The 21683-nt window shown below is 42.8% G+C and overlaps 1 protein-coding gene across 3 annotated transcripts; it reads left to right on the top strand.

Annotated features, from left to right (window-relative positions):
* Window positions 1-12911: 12911 nt before the first annotated feature.
* LOC112623518 (HLA class II histocompatibility antigen, DQ beta 1 chain) lies at window positions 12912-20072 on the top strand. Of its 3 annotated transcripts, XM_025384046.1 has the most exons (5): window positions 12913-13102; window positions 14505-14774; window positions 17272-17553; window positions 18065-18175; window positions 19292-20072. In XM_025384046.1, the coding sequence occupies exons 1-5, from the start codon at window positions 12994-12996 to the stop codon at window positions 19303-19305; spliced, it is 786 nt and encodes a 261-aa protein (XP_025239831.1). In that variant the 5' UTR covers window positions 12913-12993; the 3' UTR covers window positions 19306-20072. The 3 variants fall into 3 exon arrangements, with proteins under 3 accessions (XP_025239830.1, XP_025239832.1, XP_025239831.1); XM_025384045.1 differs by having other exon boundaries at window positions 12912-13102; window positions 18065-20072; XM_025384047.1 differs by lacking the exon at window positions 18065-18175 and having other exon boundaries at window positions 12912-13102; window positions 19292-19661.
* The last annotated feature ends 1611 nt before the right edge of the window (window positions 20073-21683 follow it).

Genomic DNA, 21683 nt, shown 5'->3' with positions numbered 1-21683 from the left:
AGCAGGGATTGCAATCCTAGTTTCTGACAAAACAGACTTTAAACCAACAAAGACCAAAAAAGACAAAAAAGAACATTGTATAATGGCAAAGGGTTCAATTCAACAAGAAGAGTTAACTAACCTAAATATATATCCAGCCAACACAAGGGCACCCAGGTTCATGAAACAAATTCTTAGAGACCTACAAAGACACTTAGACTCTTACATAATAATAGTGGGAGACTTTAACACCCCACTGTCAATATTAGATCATTGAGACACGAAATTAACAAAGATATTCATGACTTGAACTCAGCACTGGATCAAGTGGACCTAATAGATATCTACAGAACTCTCCACCCCAAAAAACAGAGTATACATTCTTCCTGGTGCCGCATGGCACTTATTCTAAAATTGATCACATATTTGGAAGTAAAACACTCCTCAGCAAATGCAAAAGAACTGAAATCATAACAAACAGTCTCTCAGACCATAGTGAAATCAAATTAGAACTCAGGATTAAGAAACTCGCTCAAAACCACACAACTACATGGAAATTGAACAACTTGCTCCTGTATGACTCCTGGGTAAATAATGAAATTAATTCAGAAATCAGGAACTTCTTTGAAACCGATGAGAACAAAGAGACAATGTATTAGAATCTCTGGGGTGCAACTGAAGCAGTGTTAAGCACGAAATTTATAGCACTAAATGCACACATCAAAAAGCTAGAAAGAGTTCAAGTTGGCATCCTAACATCAAAACTAGAAGAACTAGAGAACCAAGAACAAACCAACCCCAAAGCTAGCAGAAGACAAGATATAACCAAAAGCAGACTGGAACCGAAGAAGATAGAGACACCAGAAAACCCTTCAAAAAATCAATGAATCCAGGATCTGGTCTTTTGAAAATATTAATAATATAGACAGACTGCCAGCTAGACGAATAAATAATAGAGAGAAAAATCAAACAGACACAATAAAAGTGATAAAGGGAATATCACCACTGACCCCACGGAAATACAAACAGCCATCAGAGAATACTATAAACACCTCTATGCAAATAAACTAAAAAATCTAAAAGAAATTCCTGGACACATACAGCCTCCCAAGATTGAACCAGGAAGAAGTTGAATCCCTTAATAGACCAATAACAAGTTCTGGAATTGAGGCATAATAAATAGCATACCAACAAAAATAAAAGCCTGGGCCAGACTGATTTACAGCTGAATTCCACCAGAGTCACAAAGAAGAGCTGGTACCATTTCTTCTGAAGCTATTCCAAATAATTGAAAAGGAGGGACTCCTCCCTAACTCATTTTATGAGGCCAGCATCATCCTGATAGCAAAGCCTGACAGAGATACAACAGAAAAAGAAAACTTCAGGCCAATATCCCTGATGGACACTGATAAAAAAATCCTCAACAAAATACTGGCAAGCAGAATCCACCAGCACATCAAAAAGTTTATCCACCACGATCAAGTTGGCTTCATCCCCAGGATGCCAGGCTGTTCAACATATGCAAATCAATAAACATAATTCATTACTTAAACAGAACTAAAGACAAAAACCACATGATTATCTCAAAAGACACAGAAAAGGCCTTCAATAAAATTCAACATCCCTTCATGTTAAAAACTCTCAATAAACTAAGTACTGAAGGAACATACCTCAAAATAATAAGAGTCACTTATGACAAGACCGCAGAAAATATCATACTGAATGGGCAAAAGCCAGAAGCATTCCCCTAAAAAACATGCATAAAACAACAACGCCCACTCTCACCACTCCTGTTCAACATGGTATTGGAATTTCTGGCCAGGGCAATCAGGCAATAAAAAGAAATAAAGCATATTCAGATAGGAAGAGAAGAAGTCAAATTGTCTTTGTTTGCAGATGACATGATCCTAGATCCTGGAAAATCCCATTGTCTCAGTCCAAAAGCTTCTTAAGCTCATAAGGAACTTCAGCAGTCTCAGGATGCAAAATTAGTGTGCAGAAATCATAAGCATTCCTATATGCCAACAACAAACAAGCAAACAGCCAAATCGTGAATGAACTCCCATTCATAATTGCTATAAAGAGAATAAATGCCTAGGAACACAGCTAACAAGGGAAGGGAAGAACCTCTTCAAAGAGAATTACAAACCACTGCTCAAGGAAATCAGGGAGGACACAAACAAATGGACAAAGATCCCATACTCATGAATATAAAAAATCAATATCATGAAAATGGCCATACTGCCCAAAGTAATTTGTAGATTCAATGCTATTCCCATCAAACTACCACTGACATTCTTCACAGAATTAGAAAAAATTCACATGGAACCAAAAAAAAAAAAAAAAAAAAAAAATATATATATATATATATATATAGACAAGACAATCATCCTAAGCAAAAAGAACTAGGTTGGAGACATCATGCTACCTGACTTCAAACTATACTACAAGGCTGAAGTAACCAAAACAGCATGGTACTGGTACAAAAACAGACCAATGAAACAGAATACAGAACTCAGAAGTAAGATCACACATCTACAACTATCTGATCTTCAAAAATCCTGATAAAAACAAGCAATGGGGAAAGGATTCCCTACTTAATAAATGGTGCTGGGAGAACTGGCTAGCCATATGCATAAAGTTGAAACTGGACCCCTTCCTTACATCCTATACAAAAATTAACTCAAGATGGATTAAAGACTTAAATGTAAAACCCAAAACTATAAAAACCCTAGAAGAAAATCTAGGCAACACCATTCAGGGCAGACATGGGCAAAGACTTCATGACAAAAATATCAAAGCAATTGCGACAAAAGCAGATACTGACAAATGGGATAAAATTAAACTAAAGAGCTTCTGTACCACAAAATATTATCAAAGTGAGCAGACAACCCACAGAATGTGAGAAAAATTTTGTAACCTATCTATCTTACAAAGGTCTAGTATCCAGAGTCTACAAGGAACTTAAACATATTTGCAAGAAAAAAAAAAACATTAAAAAGTGGGCAAAGGACATTAACAGATACTTCTCAAAAGAAGACATTTCAAACATATGCAAAAAGCTTAACATCACTGATCATTAGAGAAATGCAAATTAAAATCACAATGAGATACTATTTCATGCCAGTCAGTATGGTGATTACTAAAATCTCAAGAAACAACAGATGCTATCAAGGCTTCAGAGAAAAATACTTTTACACTGTTGCAGGGAATGTAAATTAGGTCAACCATTGTGGAAGACAGTGTGGCAATTCTTCACAGACCTAGAACCAGAAATATCATTTGACCCAACAATTCCATTACTGAGTGTATTAGTTCGTTTTCATGCTGCTGATAAAGACATACCCAAGACTGGGAAGAAAAAGAGGTGTAATTGGACTTACAGCTCCACATGACTGGGGAGACCTCAGAATTGTGGCGGGAGGCAAAAGGCACTTCTTACAAGGCAGTGGCAGGAGAAAATGAGGAAGAAACAAAAGCAGAAACCCCTGATAAACCCATCAGATCTTGTGAGACTTACCCACTATCATGAGAATAGCATGGGAAAGTCCAGCCCCTGTGATTCAATTACCTCCTGCTGGGTCCCTCCCACAACACGTGGGATTTCTGGGAGATACAATTCAAGTTGAGATTTGGATGCGGACACAGACAAACCATATTATTATTCTCCTGGCCCCTCCAAATCGCATTTCCTCACATTTTAAAACCAATCATGCCTTCCCAACAGTTCCCCAAAGTCTTAACTCATTTAAGCATTAACCCAGAAGTCCATAGTCCAAGGTCTCGTCTGAGACAAGGCAAGTTCCTTCCACCTATGAGCCTGTAAAATCAAAAGCAAGCTAGTTACTTTTTAGGTACAATGGGGGTATGGGTATTGGGTAAATACAGCCATTCCAAATAGGAGAAATTGGCCAAAACAAAGGGATTACAGGGCCCATGCAAGTCTGAAATCCAGCGGGGCAGTCAAATTTTTTATTTTATTATTATTTTTAAAATTATTTATTTATTTATTTATTTTGAGATGGAGTCTCGCTCTGTCCTCCCGGCTGGAGTGCGGTGGCAAGATCTCTGCTCATCTCTGCTCACTGCAAGCTCCGCCTCCCAGGTTCACGCCATTCTCCCGCCTCAGCCTCCTGAGTAGCTGGGACTACAGGCACCCGTCACCATGCCCAGTTAACTTTTTTGTATTTTTAGTAGAGACGGGGTTTCACCGTGCTAGCCAGTATGGTCTTAATCTCCTGACCTTTTGATCCGCTCGCCTGGGTCTCCCAAAGTGCTGGGATTACAGGCATGAGCCACCGCACCCAACCACGGTCAAATTTTAAAGCTCCAAAATGATCTCCTTTGACTCCTGGTCTCACATCCAGGTCACGCCAGTACAAGAGGTGGGTTCCCATGGTCTTGGGCAGCTCTACCTCTGTGGCTGTGCAGGGTACAGACTCCCTCCTGACTGCTTTCAAGGGCTGGCTTTGAGTGTCTGTGGCTTTTCCAGGCCCACAGTGCAAGCTGTCAGTGGAGCTACCATTCTGGGGTCTGGAGGATGGTGGCCCTCTACTCACAGCTCCACTAGGCAGTGCCTCAGTAGGGACTCTGTGTGGGGCTATGACCCCACATTTCCCTTCTACATTGCCCTAGCAGAGGTTCTCCATGAGGTCCCTGCCCCTGAAGCAAACTTTTGCCTGGGCATTTGGGCGTTTCCCTACATCTTCTGAAATCCAAACCTCAATTCTTGACTTCTATGCACCCACAGGCTCAGCACCACATGGAAGCTGCCAAAGCTTGGGGCTTCCACCCTCTGAAGCCACAGCCTGAGCTGTACATTGGCCTCTTTCAGCCAAGGCTGGAGCAGCTGGAACACAGGACACCAAGTCCCTAGTCTGCACACAGCACAGGGACCCTGGGCCTGGTCCACAAAACCACTTTTTCCTCCCAGGCCTCTGGTTCTTTGATGAGAGGGGCTGCTGTGAAGGTCTCTGACATGGCCTGGAGACATTTTCCTATGGTCTTGCGGATTAATATTAGGCTCCTTGCTACTTATGCATATTTCTGCAGCTGACTTGAATTTTTCCTAAAAAATGGGTTTTTCTTTTCTACTGCATCACTAGACTGTAGTGTTTCTGAACTGTTATGCTCTGTTTCCCTTTTAAAATGGAACGCTTTTAACAGTACCCAAGTCACCTCTTGAATGTTTTGCTGCTTAGAAATTTCTTCTGCCAGATACCCTAAATCATCTCTCTCAAGGTCAAAGTTCCACAGATCTCTAGCGCAGGGGCAAAATGCCGCCAGTGTCTTTGCTAAAACATAACAAGAGTCACCTTTGCTTCAGTTCCCAACAAGTTTCTCATCTCCATCTGAGACCACCTCGGCCTGGACCTTATTGTTCATATCACTATCCGCAATTTCGTCAAAGCTATTCAACAAATCCAAACTTTCCCACATTTTCCTGTCTTCTTCAGAGCCCTCCAAACTGTTCCAACCTCTGTCTGTTACCCAGTCCAAAATTGCTTCCACATTTTTAGGTATCTTTTCAACAACACCCCACTCCTGGAACCAATTTACTAGTTCATTTTCACACTGCTGATAAAGACATACTGGAGACTAGGAAGAATAAGAGGTTAAATTTGACTTACAGTTCCACATGACTGGGGAGGCCTCAGAATCATGGTGGGAGGTGAAAGGCACATCTTACATGGCTGCAGCAAGAGAAAATGAGGAAGAAACAAAAGCAGAAAACCCTGATAAACCCATCAGATAATGTGAGGCTTTTTCACGATTATGAGAATAGCATGGGAAAGACCGGCCCCCATGATCAAATTACCTTCCCCTGGGTGCCTCCTACTACACGTGGGAATTCTGGGAGACAGAATTCAAGTTGAAATTTGGGTGGGGACACAGCCAAACCATACCATTGGGTATATACCCAAAGGAATATAAATAATTCTATTATAAAGACACATGCATGTGTATGTTTATTGAAGCACTGTTTACAATAACAAAGGCATGGAATCAACCCAAATGTCCCTCAGTGATAGACTGGATAAAGAAAATACGGTATGTACACAACATGAAATACTATGCAACCATAAAAAGGAATGAGATTATGTCCTTTGCAGGGACATGGATGGAGCTGGAAGCCATTATCCTCAGCAAACTAATGCAGGAACAGAAAACCAAATACTGCATGTTCTCGTTAATAAGTGGGAGCTGAACAATGAGAACACATGGACACAGGAAGGGGAACAACACACATTGGGGCCTGTGAGGGGTGGGGGCAGGGGCAGGGAGAACATCAGGATAAATAGCTCGTGTATGCTGGGCTTAATACCTAGGTGATGGGTTGATAGGTGCAGCAAACCACCATGCCACACGTTTTCCCATGTAACAAACCTGCATGTCCTACACATGTACTCTAGAACATAAAACAAAATAAAATAAAATAATGAAACAATTCTATTCAAAAATGGGATTTTTTAGATGCCTCATATAAGTAAGATGGTTCATTACTTGTCTTTCCATGTCTGGCTTATTTCACTTAGCATAATATCCTCTAGGTTCATGCATGTTGTCACAAATAAGAGTGTGAAAGAATAATAGTTAATCTTGAGGACTGAGGCACCAATACTGTCTTCCTTTTGTTCCCAAACAGATAACGGTAATTTCACAACCCCGGGTCATAACCTCGTTTCCTTTACTCTTTCCCTCTTTTCACGTTTACTTAATTTTATGTAAAATGTAGATTTACTGAATGTAAGATAACTTATAATCAACTTTTTCCTCTACTCTCTTTTCACAAGTAAAATGTAGATTTACTGAGGCTAATCAAAGACTCAGGAATGTAACCACTTGTGTCACGGCCTACTCCTCCTCCTTTTTTTTCTCCTTCCCCTCCTTCTTGCTCTTTCTCCTTTAAATACTGAAGTTCTCAAAACCCTCTTTGGCAAAAGCATGAATCACAGATGCTCCTGTGATTTGTGGTTTTCCCAGGTGAATTCCTCAACCTTGGCAAAATAAACCTTTAATTGACTGAGACCTACCTCAGTCACTTTTTGACTTACAACAGGATTTCCTTCTTTTAAAAACCTGAATAGGATTTAATTGTGTATACATACCGCATTTTCTTTAATTCATCTGCTGAATGATGCAGATTGATTCTATACCTTGACTATTGTGAATAATGTTGCAAGGAACATAGGAGTATAGGTATATTTTCAACATACTAATTTTAAATTCTTTGTCTACATCCTGCAAATGGGGTTACTACATCATATGATAGTTCTGTTTTTAACTTTCTGAGAAACTTCCATATTGTTTTCCATAATGGTTGTACTAATTTACATTTCCACCCACAGCGTACAAATGTTTCCTTTGGTCTACATCCTTAACACTTGTTATCTTTTGTCTTTTTGATAATAGCCATTCTGTTCCATGGGAAAGATGTGAGGTGATATGTCATTGTGGTTAAAATGGAATATCTTAAGTTTTCCTATTTGAGTATATAAGAGTACTCTTCCCAGAATATTACTGCTAATGTTGCTGTTTTGCATGAACCATGGCCTTGAGCTGAGTTCTTGGACACATGAGTTTTTGAGTACTTGGATATGGGTTTAAGTATTCAAGAACTATATATATTTTTATGTGGCTGAACATTAGAGCCTCTCTTTACTGGTAAGAACTTATAGAAAAAGGAGACATTATAAAGATTTCACAGAGAGATATTTAATTTTTTTCTGGGAATGAAGGAGCATGGTGACTACAATCTAGAGGCTGGGGGAAGAGCTGTCTCTGGAAACATCCCAGGCATCACTAGGGAACCAGAAGTAGAGACAAGCAGAGGTGTGTTGGATAGAGTGACATGTGTAGGTTAGCTCTGGGTGGTTTAATCACCAGTGGTCCAACTGAGGCAATGCGTGGATCAGGAGATTGACAGGAAGAAGGAACCTGAAAAGATAGATCAGGAAGCAAAGCTTCATTGTACAGCATATCCACTGCAGGCAGCTTGGTTTTCGTCCCAGTCTTCTGTCTTCCAGGGCTATTTTCATACAGCATGAGGAGCCATGGGACTAGTGAGATCTGGGCTTCTGTGCCAAGATCACCCATGTTCCTCATTTCCCCTCAAATGTTCCAAATGCCTTGTGTCACCTGATTTTCTATCTTCCTGCTAAAGCTTTTCCCATACTGCCACTCCCTCACTCTCTAATATCCTCCAATTCTTACCTGACTTCCACCCTGGAGTTTCACCACGGCCACTTGCTTGTGGGAGCCGTGGTCTGAATACAGCCCCCGAATGCTACTGATTTGGCTCTTTCTTCAGATTCTCTAGACTGATATTTTAAAGAGATAGCTTTGTGCCAAGAGAAAGGACCTAGTTTATATGTGCCATGAAAAATTCTTATATATAATATTACCTAGAAACTGATATAAGAGAAATATGTAAGTAGCTTCACAAAGATTTTGAAAAATTTAGGGATAATTGCTTGATAAATTTTAATTAAAGGAAAACAATATTCTGGGGGCAGCATTTCTAGTTATATCACCATTGGCATTAAGGAGGCCACAGAACCTTTCAGAATATACAGTGATTCTTGATTTCTGAAGTAAATGCAGGATAGGGTCCTGGATGGTCCTTCTGGTGATGGGATGACTCCTATGTTCACATTCAACTCCACTGACCAAGCACAGATTCCAAGAGATGCTGACCAGGGAAGATGATTTCTCCCTTGAGAAATCAAGAGAGAGAAGGAGTCCACGACTTTTTCTTCCAACCTGAAGAAAGAGAGGATGTCCCCTGAAGAGAGTCTCCCTACTGTAACCCTGACCCTCTCTACTAATGGCAGTGTCTTTTTAGCCCATTTACCCACATGGGGTGTGCACAGCCTCAACCTAATTGCTCTGACCCCACAGAGGCTGGGCAGGCGATTCAGGTGAGACACTCGCAATAAGGATGCTTGACCTAGTTTCTTTCTTCTCTGGTCTTCTTCTGCCTGAATGTCCTGAATAATACAGCAGGGATAGGACCAGGGTAGACAACTGACACAGCTGGCAGAAGCCCAAAGCAAAACCTTTCCAGTGAGGTTTAAGCCAATCAGAAAAAGGCTCTAAAATGACACTTGTTGCTGGCTGAAAAGTCTGTGTGAAGAGGCCTGTGAGACCGGGGAATCCCCAGGTCTGACGCAGCCTTTGCCTCAGAATAAACCTGCGGGAAGTTTTTCCCTTAGACAGGAAGGAGAGGATGGATTAGAGACATCTATTCTGAGGGACACTGAGGTGGGGGCTGAGGAAGGACACTGAGGGTATCTTCAGGTCTCTCTGCCTGTTTTCTTTGCCCCAACTCCATTCCAGGTGTGAGTATGGTTCCTTCTTTATGTGTCCATCACAGCAGCGGAGATCCTCCTTAGACTGGGTTTACCCTGATCGTGAGTACACCACTGCTGTTGGACGCCCAGTGGCAACTTTCTCAGTCTCAGGGGCTCTAGAATTATGCACTGAATAATACAGAACATTGGAGTGGCTCAATACTTTTATGTGCCACTATTGCAAACCTCTTGCTATTGCCTCTTTCCTCTTCTTTTTACCTGGCAAACTTATATTCTGATTTTAGATTGTATTCTCCACTTTATTTTTTTTTTCAGCTTTAAAAAAATTTTTTTAAATTTTTTTATTTTTTAACTTTTTTATTATTATACTTTAAGTTCTAGGGTACATGTGCATAATGTGCAGGTTTGTTACATATGTATACTTGTGCCATGTTGGTGTGCTGCACCCATCAACTCGTCAGCACCCATCAACTCATTTACATCAGGTATAACTCCCAATGCCATCCCTCCCCCCTCCCCCCTCCCCATAATAGGCCCCGGTGTGTGATGTTCCCCTTCCCGAGTCCAAGTGATCTCATTGTTCAGTTCCCACCTATGAGTGAGAACATGTGGTGTTTGGTTTTCTGTTCTTGTGATAGTTTGCTGAGAATGATGGTTTCCAGCTTCATCCATGTCCCTACAAAGGACACAAACTCATCCTTTTTTATGGCTGCATAGTATTCCATGGTGTATATGTGCCACATTTTCTTAATCCAGTCTGTCACTGATGGACATTTGGGTTGATTCCAAGTCTTTGCTATTGTGAATAGTGCCACAATGAACATGCATGTGCATATGTCTTTATAGCAGCATGATTTATAATCCTTTGGGTATATACCCAGTAATGGGATGGCTGGGTCATATGGTATTTCTAGTTCTAGATCCTTGAGGAATCGCCATACTGTTTTCCATAATGGTTGAACTAGTTTACAATCCCACCAACAGTGTAAAAGTGTTCCTATTTCTCTACATCCTCTCCAGCACCTGTTGTTTCCTGACTTTATAATGATTGCCATTCTAACTGGTGTGAGATGGTATCTCATTGTGGTTTTGATTTGCATTTCTCTGATGGCCGGTGATGACAAGCATTTTTCATGTGTCTGTTAGCTGTATGCATGTCTTCTTTTGAGAAATGTCTGTTCATATCCTTTGCCCACTTTTTGATGGGGTTGTTTGTTTTTTCTTGTAAATTTGTTTGAGTTCTTTGTAGGTTCTGGATATTAGCCCTTTGTCAGATGAGTGGATTGCAAAAATTTTCTCCCATTCTGTAGGTTTCCTGTTCACTCTGATGGTAGTTTCTTTTGCTGTGCAGAAGCTCTGTAGTTTAATTAGATCCCATTTGTCAATTTTGGTTTTTGTTGCCGTTGCTTTTGGTGTTTTAGACGTGAAGTCCTTGCCCATGCCTATGTCCTGAATGACATTACCTAGGTTTTCTTCTACGGTTTTTATGGTATCAGGTCTAACATTTAAGTCTCTAATCCATCTTGAATTAATTTTCGTATAAGGAGTAAGGAAAGGATCCAGTTTCAGCTTTCTACTTATGGCTAGCCAATTTTCCCAGCACCATTTATTAAATAGGGAATCCTTTCCCCATTTCTTGTTCTTCCAGGTTTGTCAAAGATCAGATGGCTGTAGATGTGTGGTATTATTTCTGAGGGCTCTGTTCTGTTCCATTGGTCCATATCTCTGTTTTGGTACCAGTACCATGCTGTTTTGGTTACTGTAGCCTTGTAGTATAGTTTGAAGTCAGGTAGCATGATGCCTCCAGCTTTGTTCTTTTGACTTAGGATTGTCTTGGCAATGCAGGCTCTTTTTTGGTTCCATATGAACTTTAAAGCAGTTTTTTCCAATTCTGTGAAAAAACTCATTGGTAGCTTGATGGGGATGACATTGAATCTATAAATTACCTTGGGCAGTATGGCCATTTTCACGATATTGATTCTCCCTATCCATGAGCATGGTATGATCTTCCATTTGTGTCCTCTTTGATTTCACTGAGCAGTGGTTTGTAGTTCTCCTTGAAGAGGTCCTTTACATCCCTTGTGAGTTGGATTCCTAGGTATTTTATTCTCTTTGAAGCAATTGTGAATGGAAGTTCATTCACGATTTGGCTCTCTGTTTGTCTGTTACTGGTGTATAAGAATGCTTGTGATTTTTGCCCATTAATTTTGTATCCTGAGACTTTGCTGAAGTTGCTTATCAGCTTAAGGAGATTTGGGGCTGAGATGATGGGGTTTTCTAAATATACAATCATGTCATCTGTATTATCCACTTTAAAAACAGAACCTAAAATTTCAGGAAGAGAAAGAGAGAAAGGGAGAGAAGAAGAGAGGTGGAGATATTTACTGTCTTGGTTGAGGTCAGAAGTAATGTTTGCCAGACATTGCTCTAATTGCTTTATAACAATTAGTACTGTCCCTAGTCACTGGCAAGAGGAGCCTGATAAGTTACAAGTTTATTTATAAAAACACATGATGTGGATATGTCCATAAGGAACTGTTAAATAAAAAAAAATAGAATTGAAAAAAACACATTGATACTTCTGCCATTTGGGATTTGATGTTTAGGGCTGGCACAGTAGAATCTGTGAGACTAAACACTTTCTCCATCATTAATACTATTCAGAATCTAAGAAATGCTTCTCTACAGCTTTTGCTCTGTCTCTTCAAAAATAAACATGACTATGTCTGAGTACTGTAAATGTTTGTGTATTGTGCCTTTGCTGATATCAGATGCACCTATTTCATGGTTCAGGGAGGATTTAAACAGTTGAAGAACTTAAAAGAGAAATGTCAACTTAATTGATTTTTCAAATACTTTCACTCGAAGAGCATAAATACAATATATTCTTGCATAATGAAGAATCATGTACCAGCAGGGGTGGGTGTCATTTTTTTTTTTTTGGCTTGTTTTCTTGTTCCACATATTAACTTGATAGTTACACATAACAGTTGAGGAGCCTTTTGTAATATTAAACAAGACAAATTATCTTAAATTTGTATATGTGAAGATCTAGATGTAACATACATGAAACATGACCCACATTTTACAAAGAGAAGCCTGGGGCGAAAATAAATTCAGTGATTTGTTGACTCTCCTAAAGCACATTAGTGGTGGAACTGCAACTCACCATTATTTCCTTCTAAGAACTTTACTCTTCTCACCAAAACTTAAGGCTCTTCAGCGGGTCTAAGAAAACAGCAGTAAAAATTTCTGTAACAGCAATTTTCTCTCCCCTGAAATATGATCCCCACTTAATTTGCTTTATTAAAAATCCCAAGTACAATAACAGGTTTTTAATCAATATTACAGAGATGTTTATGGTTGAATCGCATTTTTCTTTTGCCTCTCCAAATCCCTGAGGCATTCATTCTTCAGCTCTTCTACGATTGAGAGGAAATTTTCACCTCAAATGTTCATCCAGTGCAGTTTGAAGACTTCACAGTGCCAGGCACTGGATTGAGAACCTTCACACGAAAAATGTCTGCCCAGAGACAGATAAGGCCCTTCAGCTCCAGTGCTGATTGGTTCTTTTCCAAGGGACCATCCAATCCTACCACGCACGGAAATGTTCACAGGTTTTTATTCTTTCTGCCAGGTACAGCAGATCCATCAGGTCCGAGCTGTGTTCACTACCACTACTTTTCCCTTCGTCTCAATTATGCCTTGGATGAAGGCTTTGCGGATCCCCGGAGGCCTTTGTGGGACAACTGTGACCTTGATGCTGGCGATGCTGAGCCCTCCAGTGGCTGGGGGCAGAGACTCTCCCGGTAAGTGCAGGACAGCGGCCACTCTGGGAACAGGCTCTCCCTGGGCTAGGGTAGGGGGATGGTGATTTCTAAGATCTCAGACACATCTTTTATCGACATTTCCTCTCTTTGGGGAAAGAGAACAATGTTGCATTCCCATTTATCTTTTAGTGATGAGGTGAGCACAGTCCAATCCCTATCCTACAGGCTTAAGCCTGGAAGAGGAGGAGAGAGGAGGAAAGAGGAGAAAAAGTGTACATTTACTACCAGTGATAGGACAAAGTGAGCATGGGGTTATTTTTGAAGATATGAATTTCTCCAAAGACACAGCAGGATTTGTCATTTAGGCGTGCCCCAAGACTTCGCCTGGCCTAAATATTATGAGATCCTGCACTGGGAAATGTAAGGCAGCAATGGTGTCCGTAGTCTCCGTATTTGAGGAAAAGTTGTCTGTATTCCTGACAGTGTGCAGCGTTTGTGGAGACAAAATCTTGGTACTGAGGGAAGCTGCCTGGCTGACCACAGACAGGGGATCTTCAAGTTTCACTGATCTATGGGCAAATGGTGACTTGAGTGGGATTCAGAGACCCGAGTTGATCGTGGACTAATTTTAGTAGAAAGGAGGATGTAAAGAAGGGAAATAACACATACTGTGAAACCACTCACTTCAGACACAGAACAATACTTTACATAAATTCTTTCTCACTCCTTCTAACATCCTGTGTGTAGATATCATGATTTTCTTTTACACAATCATACTTGTGATATGGATATTATGTTACACAACCAGCCCGAGCTGGTGACTGCCACAGTTTAATTGGAATCTAGTTTATCAAATTCAAAAGTTTGTGCTCTTTCCATGAATAAATGTTTCTTTCTAGGACTCAGAGATGTAGGTCCTTTCCAACACAGAAGTGAGTGACCCTCACACGGCACTCGGGAGGGTAAATCCGGGCATGGGAAGGAAGGTATTTTACCCAGGGACCGAGAGAATACGCGTATCAGAACGAGGACAGGCTTAATTCCTTGTCTCACCATTCCCTTTAACTCACAAGTTTATGTGGATAATTTTATCTCTGAGGTTTTCAGGAGCTCAGTGGAAAATGGGATTTCATGCAAGAGCGTCCTGATCCCTCTAAGCGCAGAGGTCCACGCAAAATTAGCCCGACTGCTTCTTCGCTGGGTTCACAGGCTCAGGCAGGGACAGGGCTTTCCGCCCTTTTCTGCCTGTAGAAAGGCGGATTCCCGAAACCCCCAGAGAGGGCGGGAGGTCCCAGGTCTGGAGCGCCAGGCACAGGCCGGCGGGAACTGGAGGTCGCGCGGTAGGTTCCACAGATCCAGGCCGGGTCAGGGCGGGGGCTGCTGTGGCAGCCTGGCTGGGGCCGGGCTGGGGCCTGACTGACCGGCGGGTGATTCCCCGCAGAGGATTTCGTGGTCCAGTTTAAGGGTATGTGCTACTTCACCAATGGGACGGAGCGCGTGCGTCTTGTGACCAGGTACGTCTATAACCGAGAGGAGTACGCGCGCTTCGACAGCGACGTGTGGGAGTACCGGGCGGTGACGCCGCTGGGGCGGTCTAGCGCCGAGTACTGGAACAGCCAGAAGGACGTCCTGGAGAGCACCCGGGCGGAGTTGGACACGGTGTGCAAACACAACTACCAGCTGGAGCTCCGCACGACCTTGCAGCGGCGAGGTGAGCGTCGTCGCCCCTCTGCGAGGCCCACCCTTGGCAGGGGCCCCGAGTCTCTGCGCCGGGAGGGAGGAAAGGGCGCGGCCTCTGGAACCTAAGCCTTGTTCGTTCCACCCCAGGGAACAGGAGGCGGCAGTCGGGGTGCTGGGGGCTGGTGCATCGGAGGGGCAGGTACTCACGGCAGAGCAGGGGGACAGGCAGAGTTGGTCAAGCTGCCTAGTTTGGCCCCAGCCTCCACATCCGTGGGCCTCATCCTCTGCTCTGCACATTCTTGCCTCGTGCCTTATGCGTTTGCCTCTTCGTGCCTTACCTTTGCTAAGCAGTTCTCTTGCCCCCAGTTTCCGCCCTCTTCCCCTGCCCGCCCGCCCGGCTAGCACTGCCCCACCCAGTAAGGCCCACGTGCGCAGCTCATGCAGCAGGAAGCTTCAGGCTTGGCCTGGCGGAGTTAGGGCTGCTCCACAACTGCGCGCAGGGCATCCAGGAATTACGGTTGTGAAATAAGATATTTTGACTTTTGGCTTCAAATTATTATTCATCGTAATTCTGTTTTCTTAAATGGCTCTCATTCATGGCGGAGCTCTTTGAGGTGAGGCTGTTTTAATCTTTGGATGCATGGTACCTGACACATCGACTGGCGTGTGGTATGAGGTCAATGATCTTTTGTTAAATTAATGAATAAAGGTACTCAGCTGCCAGTCCACTTAGGTTCAAGAAAAACCAGAGGTAAACAGAACCTTAAAAATTGACTTTTATTAATTATTTTCTATCATTTTGCTTAATTCTTTAAACTCTTACTGACTTGAATCTTAATAGTTTGTGAATAAAAAGTCTGAGGAAAAGTGTTTGCTAAAAATAAAAACAACACGAGTGATGTTTGTAAGGCAGTTTTAATTTCTTAGAAAAGCTGAACAAATGGCACAATGCAAAGAGCAGAAGTTTTGGAATAAATAGATTGAAGCCACTAAATTATTGGATAAAAATAGTTTCAGGTTGCTTTTGGCCTAGGTTCTCCCTTCCCCCTCATCACTATGCACTTCAGGAATAAACATTCTGAAAGTCAATTTACTCATTTAGTGAGCACTTATTTCTAGACAGTTGCCTTATCAAATACCATATATGTTATGTCATTTAATCTCACAGTTACCTGTGCATTAGAGATTAGCGTCACCACTTTATGTATCCTAATATTAGTACATGATAAGCACTTTAAGTAAGCAGCCCACAGTTACTTACCAAGACCTTAAGCTCCAAAAGTACACAACATTCTTTATGTTCTTCACTACACATCTGTAGGTCAAACGGACATAAAGCCTTGTTAAAGCCAGTTTTGACCAGAAGTAGCAATGAGTCTATTCCTGTTTGATCTCCATGTTAATGGGACAAAATGATACTTTCAAGGCATTGAAAATTTATGATTAATCAATCCCTAGTCTGACCCCAGTGTTATATGTGCAGGTTCACAAAACTTTTAGTTTACTTTATATTCGCTTGCCTTCTTTTGACTCACGTCCTAGTGCCAGCAAGTACTTATATTTTTGCTATTTCAGTTATATTTCCATAAAATTTATTTTATCATCTTGTCTCATAAATTTGTGCCCTCTCTTTTTACCACCAATCTGGGTAAGATGAACAAATCTTACAAGGCCACATAGCTGACTGTGATTTCAGTGGGACTCCAGGAAGGAGAACCAAAGAAAAGTTCAAGTCCAAGCAGAAACCGTGGTTCCTTCCGGATGGTGGCTTATGAATGCCATTTAATTGGGGTGCAACCTGCTGACCTCACCAAATCTCAACTATGTTTATATGCTCACATTACAGGCTTATTAACCTAGGCAGACCTCTGCAAGGATCTCAGAATATTTTCTATGGAGAACATACATGATAATGTCTGATTTCAGGACAAGACAGTAATTCTCAATAGCAAGGGAGTGGAGTAGGGTAGACAGCTAGTAATTAAACTCACTTGTGTGTTAAAAATAAATTAAGGAAAAAAAGAAAATGAGAGAACAATACATTAAATATGTACTATAGTTTCACACTAAGAGAATAAAGGAAATGCAATAAAGTGGCCTGAAAGGTAAAGGATGAGATGTGTGAAGAGGCAGGGAAAGATGTGTAATTTTTTTTATACTATGAGCAACAATCTGAGAAGATAAAGGAATTGAGTTATGGGCAAACATGATGTTTAATCAGTGTTATTTGTTTTGAAGGCCTGCCTACTTTTTTTTCAAATATTACAAACTTTTGAAATAAGATTCTTTTTGTTTTTTGGTGTCTGTTACTAGATTGCACATTCTGTAAAGGCAGGGACCAGGGTCTGTTTATCTTTGGATTCTCAGTGATTGTCATATTTATATTTGTTGAACGAATCTTAATCCAAGACTTGGACTCCAGGTATCTTCCCACTCTGGTTCCAAGGAGCGACCCTTCCTCACGGCAGACGTGCTGTGTGGTCTCACATCTCACTCCTATGTCTTTTCCTGTCTGTTATTGCCCTCAGTGGAGCCCACAGTGACCATCTCCCTGTCCAGGACAGAGGCCCTCAACCACCACAACCTGCTGGTCTGCTCGGTGACAGATTTCTATCCAGGCCAGATCAAAGTCCGGTGGTTTCGGAATGACCAGGAGGAGACAGCCGGCATTGTGTCCACCCCCCTTATTAGGAACGGCGACTGGACCTTCCAGATCCTGGTGATGCTGGAAATGACTCCCCAGCGTGGAGATGTCTACACCTGCCACGTGGAGCACCCCAGCCTCCAGAACCCCATCACCGTGGAGTGGCGTAAGGGGATATTGAGTTTCTGTTACTATGGGCCCCACAAGACAAACAGCTCCTTCTGACCCATCCCTTCCCATCTCTTATCCCTGATGTCACTACTGAGCTGGGAATCACAGGAGACTAGAGCACCTCTAGCTCCATGGCAAGCGCATCAGAAGAATCCTGATCTCATCACCTTTCCAGATGCTAGGAAAATTACTCTACGTACTGTTCTTCTGGATCCCAGTCCTGATAGCTCAGAGGGACAGATTATTAGGGCTGGTGACTGGGATCTTAGGGTTTAAGGTTATGGATGAGTTTCTGAGGAGTGGAGCTCTGCTTTGCCACTCTCTCACCTACTCACTGTATCCAAGGGCCTATTGGCTGGCCTTTCCCTTCCTTTGGGGTGGTCTGAATGGAGAACTAGGTTCCTTTGAGGCCTTCACCTCCTGCATCTCAGACTGGACTTCAGCTCCTCAGTAGGGATGTTTTGGGGTATGGGGACAAACACTGACACTCAGGCTCTACTTCTTAGGGGCTCAGTCTGAATCTGCCCAGAGCAAGATGCTGAGTGGTGTTGGAGGCTTCATGCTGGGATTGATCTTCCTCGGGCTGGGCGTTATCATCCATCACAGGAGTCAGAAAGGTGAGGAACCTCAGGGGAAAAGGGGAAGATGGGCTGTGACCCAGACCCTCTGTTCAGAGAGGACCTGTCTCTAGATGTAGCTCTTTCCTCCTGACCCTGAGAGGAAGAAGGCTGAGCTGGAGGTGGGAGGAGACAGGACAAGATTGGAGGAGGCATTGGAATCTGATTTTACTGGTTGAAAGGCTGCCCTGTCACAGAGCTGACTGATAGAGCTTATTCCAGGGCATCCTTACCGTTCATCGTTGTCTCACTGGCTCCTTTCCAAAAGCTTCCTCCATGAAGAGGGTCAGAGCGTTGGCCTCCTTGCCTTCTAGTGACAATTTCCTTTGTTTTAGAGGATTTTCAATTAGGGTGCTTAAGGCCTTGAAGAACATGGGTGGGAAGATAATATAACTCTAATTAAGTCACATGTGTCATTTTCTTTGGGGTGAGAAAGTGGTTGTTTGTGTAACGAGACCTTTCTCTGCATAACTTCCTTTTGTAAGACCTCAAGGGCCTCCACCAGCAGTTAATATTTCAGCTGTGATCCAGTGTGGGGAGGGCGCAGGTGTAAGAGGGAAGAGCATGAGCTGAGTGTACCTGATCAAAATGGTCTCTGTTTATGGTATATTTGCTGCTATGAGAATGAAGACTTAGGGGCAAAGTTTGCCAGTTTCTGGGAATCTCCAGAGGTTGTTCCCTAGAACCAAGCCTTAACTTTGGTGATATATTCTTGTGAAATGTGGAGCCAGAACCACAACTTAATTGTTAGACACTAGGATGATGCCCACTTTGTGCCATATTTTGGTGGCTTCTGCCTGTAGGCATTTTCCAGTGACTGAAAGAGGCTGCTAGTGGTAGGGATGAGATATCATCCAATTTCCTAAAAAGATTGAACCCTTCATATTCCCCGGAAGAGTAACAGCTGTTCCCCCACCTCCCACACATCTGCATCAAGCTGAAGTTCTGTGTCCTTGTGAGCTGATTTCACCTTTACACAGATCTTGGGGGAGGTGAAGATGATACACCCTGGACCTCAGATTTCTCTGTCTGAAGCTGCAGGGGGCCTCTGAGGGGTGGGGGAGATGGCAGGCCCACCAGCGTGCCCTGTGCTGATCATCCTTCTCTCTCCTCCAGGGCTCCCGCACTGACTCCTGAGACTATTTTAACTGGGATTGGTTATCACTCTTCTGTAATGCCTGCTTGTCCCTGCCCAGAATTCCCAGCTGCCTGTGTCAGCCTGTCCCTCTGAGATCAGAGTCCTACAGTGGCTGTCACGCAGCCACCAGGTCATCTCCTTTCATCCCCACCGCAAGGCGCTGGCTGTGACCCTGCTTCCTGCACTGACCCAGAGCCTCTGCCTATGTATGACCAGCTGCGTCTGCTCAGGCCCCAAGGGGTTTCTCTTTCTATTCTCTCCTCAGACTGCTCAAGAGAAGCACATAAAAACCATTACCTGACTTTAGAGCTTTTTTACGTAATTAAACATGATCCTGAGTTATCTGTATTCTGAACTTCCTTAATTGAGCAGAGGCAGGAAATCACTGCAGAATGAAGGAACATACCTTGAGGTGACCCAGCCAACCTGTGGCCAGGAGGGTTGTACCTTGAAAAGACGCTGAAAGAATTTGGGGTGCAAAGTCAGGGTGGGCAGAGGAGGTAGAAAGTCAACTCAGTTGTCACAACATTCATGGTTCTTTCATATTGATATTCAGTGCAGTGGCCTGAGAATATCCCAGCCTCTCTTCTGGTTTGGTGAGTGCTGTGTAAGTAAGCATGGTGGAATTGTTTGGGGACAGATATAGTGACCCTGGGTCACTGGTGTTTCAAACATTCTGGCAAGTCACATCAATCAATAATAATTTTTATTTTTAAGAAAGCATAGCCAGCAATAAGAGTACTATTTTTTGATTCTAAATGAGAGAAACCCAAATATATTTTGTTCATGGTACAAAGGAAGCCTAGAGTCAAGTTGATTTCAGAAGTGACTAGTCCCAGATACACAATGAGATCTTCACCTGTCTCTTTCTGTTTGACCTCTATCTGTGAATCTGTCTCTCTTTCTTTGTGCCTCTTTGTCCCGTATAGTTCTTTCTGTGTGTCTCTCTGCATCTTTGTCTCTGCCCCCTTGTTGTGTCTTTCACTACATTGTTGCCTTTCTTTCTATTTTTCTAATCCATTGTCACTATTTATCTGCGATTTTTTCTATCTCCGTGTTTCTTTTTGCATCTATTTTTCTGTATTTCTCTTCCTTATCACTTCACATCTTATCTCATCTCTCTCTCTTGCTCTGTGTGTGTGTGTGTGTGTCTGTTTGTCTGTCTCCATTATATATGTTTCTAGAATGTCTACCAGCGTTTTAACAACTTTAGGAAAGATTCTGATTGGCCAAGCCTGGGTAACATGCACACCTCTCACATACACCATCCTGTGCATGGGAGGCTGACAGCCAGCGTGCTCATCCCTCTTATTTAGAAGGAAGACTGGATTTTCCAGATCCTTGTGGTGCTGGAAATGACTTCCAGTGTGCAGATGTCTACACCAGCCATGTGGAGCACCTCAGCCTCCAGAGCCTCCTCACAGTGGAGGGGTGTAAGGGGTAGTTTGTTTCTTGTGGAGCCCACAGGACAAATGGCAGAGCTCCCTCTGGTTCTAGGGTCCCTCGTTGGGAGTACCTGTTCACAGTCATTCCACTCCTTGTCTGAGCTCCCTTTGTCATTGACACAGTAACCCGTTGATTCCTGATGACACTCTCTTCCCGGTTATGAGGGAGGTCACTACACACTGTGGCCCCTTTGGTGTGGGCCCAGCTCTGAAGCTGATCTACATCTCAGTGTCTGAGTTTTGTCATGAAGACAGAGTCTGGGAGCTTCTGCGAGGTTATGGAAGGCCATGACCCTGAAAGCAGACATCCCATCTTCCTTTTTCCCTCACCCACACACTGGACTTGAGGAGTCTTTGGCAGATTCTTCCTTCTTATGGACGAGGTCAGAATGGAGAACTAGGTCTCCTTGGGACCTTCATCTCCTGTACTCCAGGCTGTCATGCAGGTCCTCAGACAGGGACACTGGCGCACAAAGAGGCACCGACACTTGAGATTCTGCTCCCCAGGGTTATGGTCTGAATTTTCCCCAAGCAAAATGCTGAAGGGAGTCAAAAGTCTTGTGCCGATTTTGTCCTCTTCCTCAGAGTGTGCATTGTCATTCACCATAGGGATCAAAAGGGTGTGATGCTTTTGGGGAAATGGGGAAGGCATGTGCTGGGTTATCCAGGGTGTCCTCAGTCTCTATGTGTAGCTCCTGGCTTTTGACCCTGCAAAGGGAAGAGGCAGGGCTGGGATTGCACCAGACTCAAAGTTTAGGGAGACATCGAGGTCTGATTTTTCTAGTTGAAGCATAAACCCTATAATCGGGTTGGGTGATAGATCATATTCTAGGACTTTCTTACAGTAGTTCAGCATTGTCACACTGAGCACATGCTGGAAGATTCTTTATTAATGAGAGGGTCAAAATCTTCTCTTTCTTCCATT

This window comes from Theropithecus gelada, chromosome 4 (genome assembly GCF_003255815.1).
Source record: "Theropithecus gelada isolate Dixy chromosome 4, Tgel_1.0, whole genome shotgun sequence".
NCBI lineage: Eukaryota > Metazoa > Chordata > Mammalia > Primates > Cercopithecidae > Theropithecus > Theropithecus gelada.
This window is presented reverse-complemented; position numbering and strand designations above follow the sequence as displayed.

Excerpts from the sequence above, each read along its gene's own strand:
- LOC112623518 (XM_025384045.1), top strand. The coding sequence starts at position 12,994 with ATGCCTTGGATGAAGGCTTTGCGGATCCCCGGAGGCCTTTGTGGGACA. Across the intron at positions 13,103-14,504 it reads TGGGGGCAGAGACTCTCCCG|AGGATTTCGTGGTCCAGTTT; the intron begins GTAAGTGCAGGA and ends GATTCCCCGCAG. Across the intron at positions 17,554-18,064 it reads CCCCATCACCGTGGAGTGGC|GGGCTCAGTCTGAATCTGCC; the intron begins GTAAGGGGATAT and ends TCTACTTCTTAG.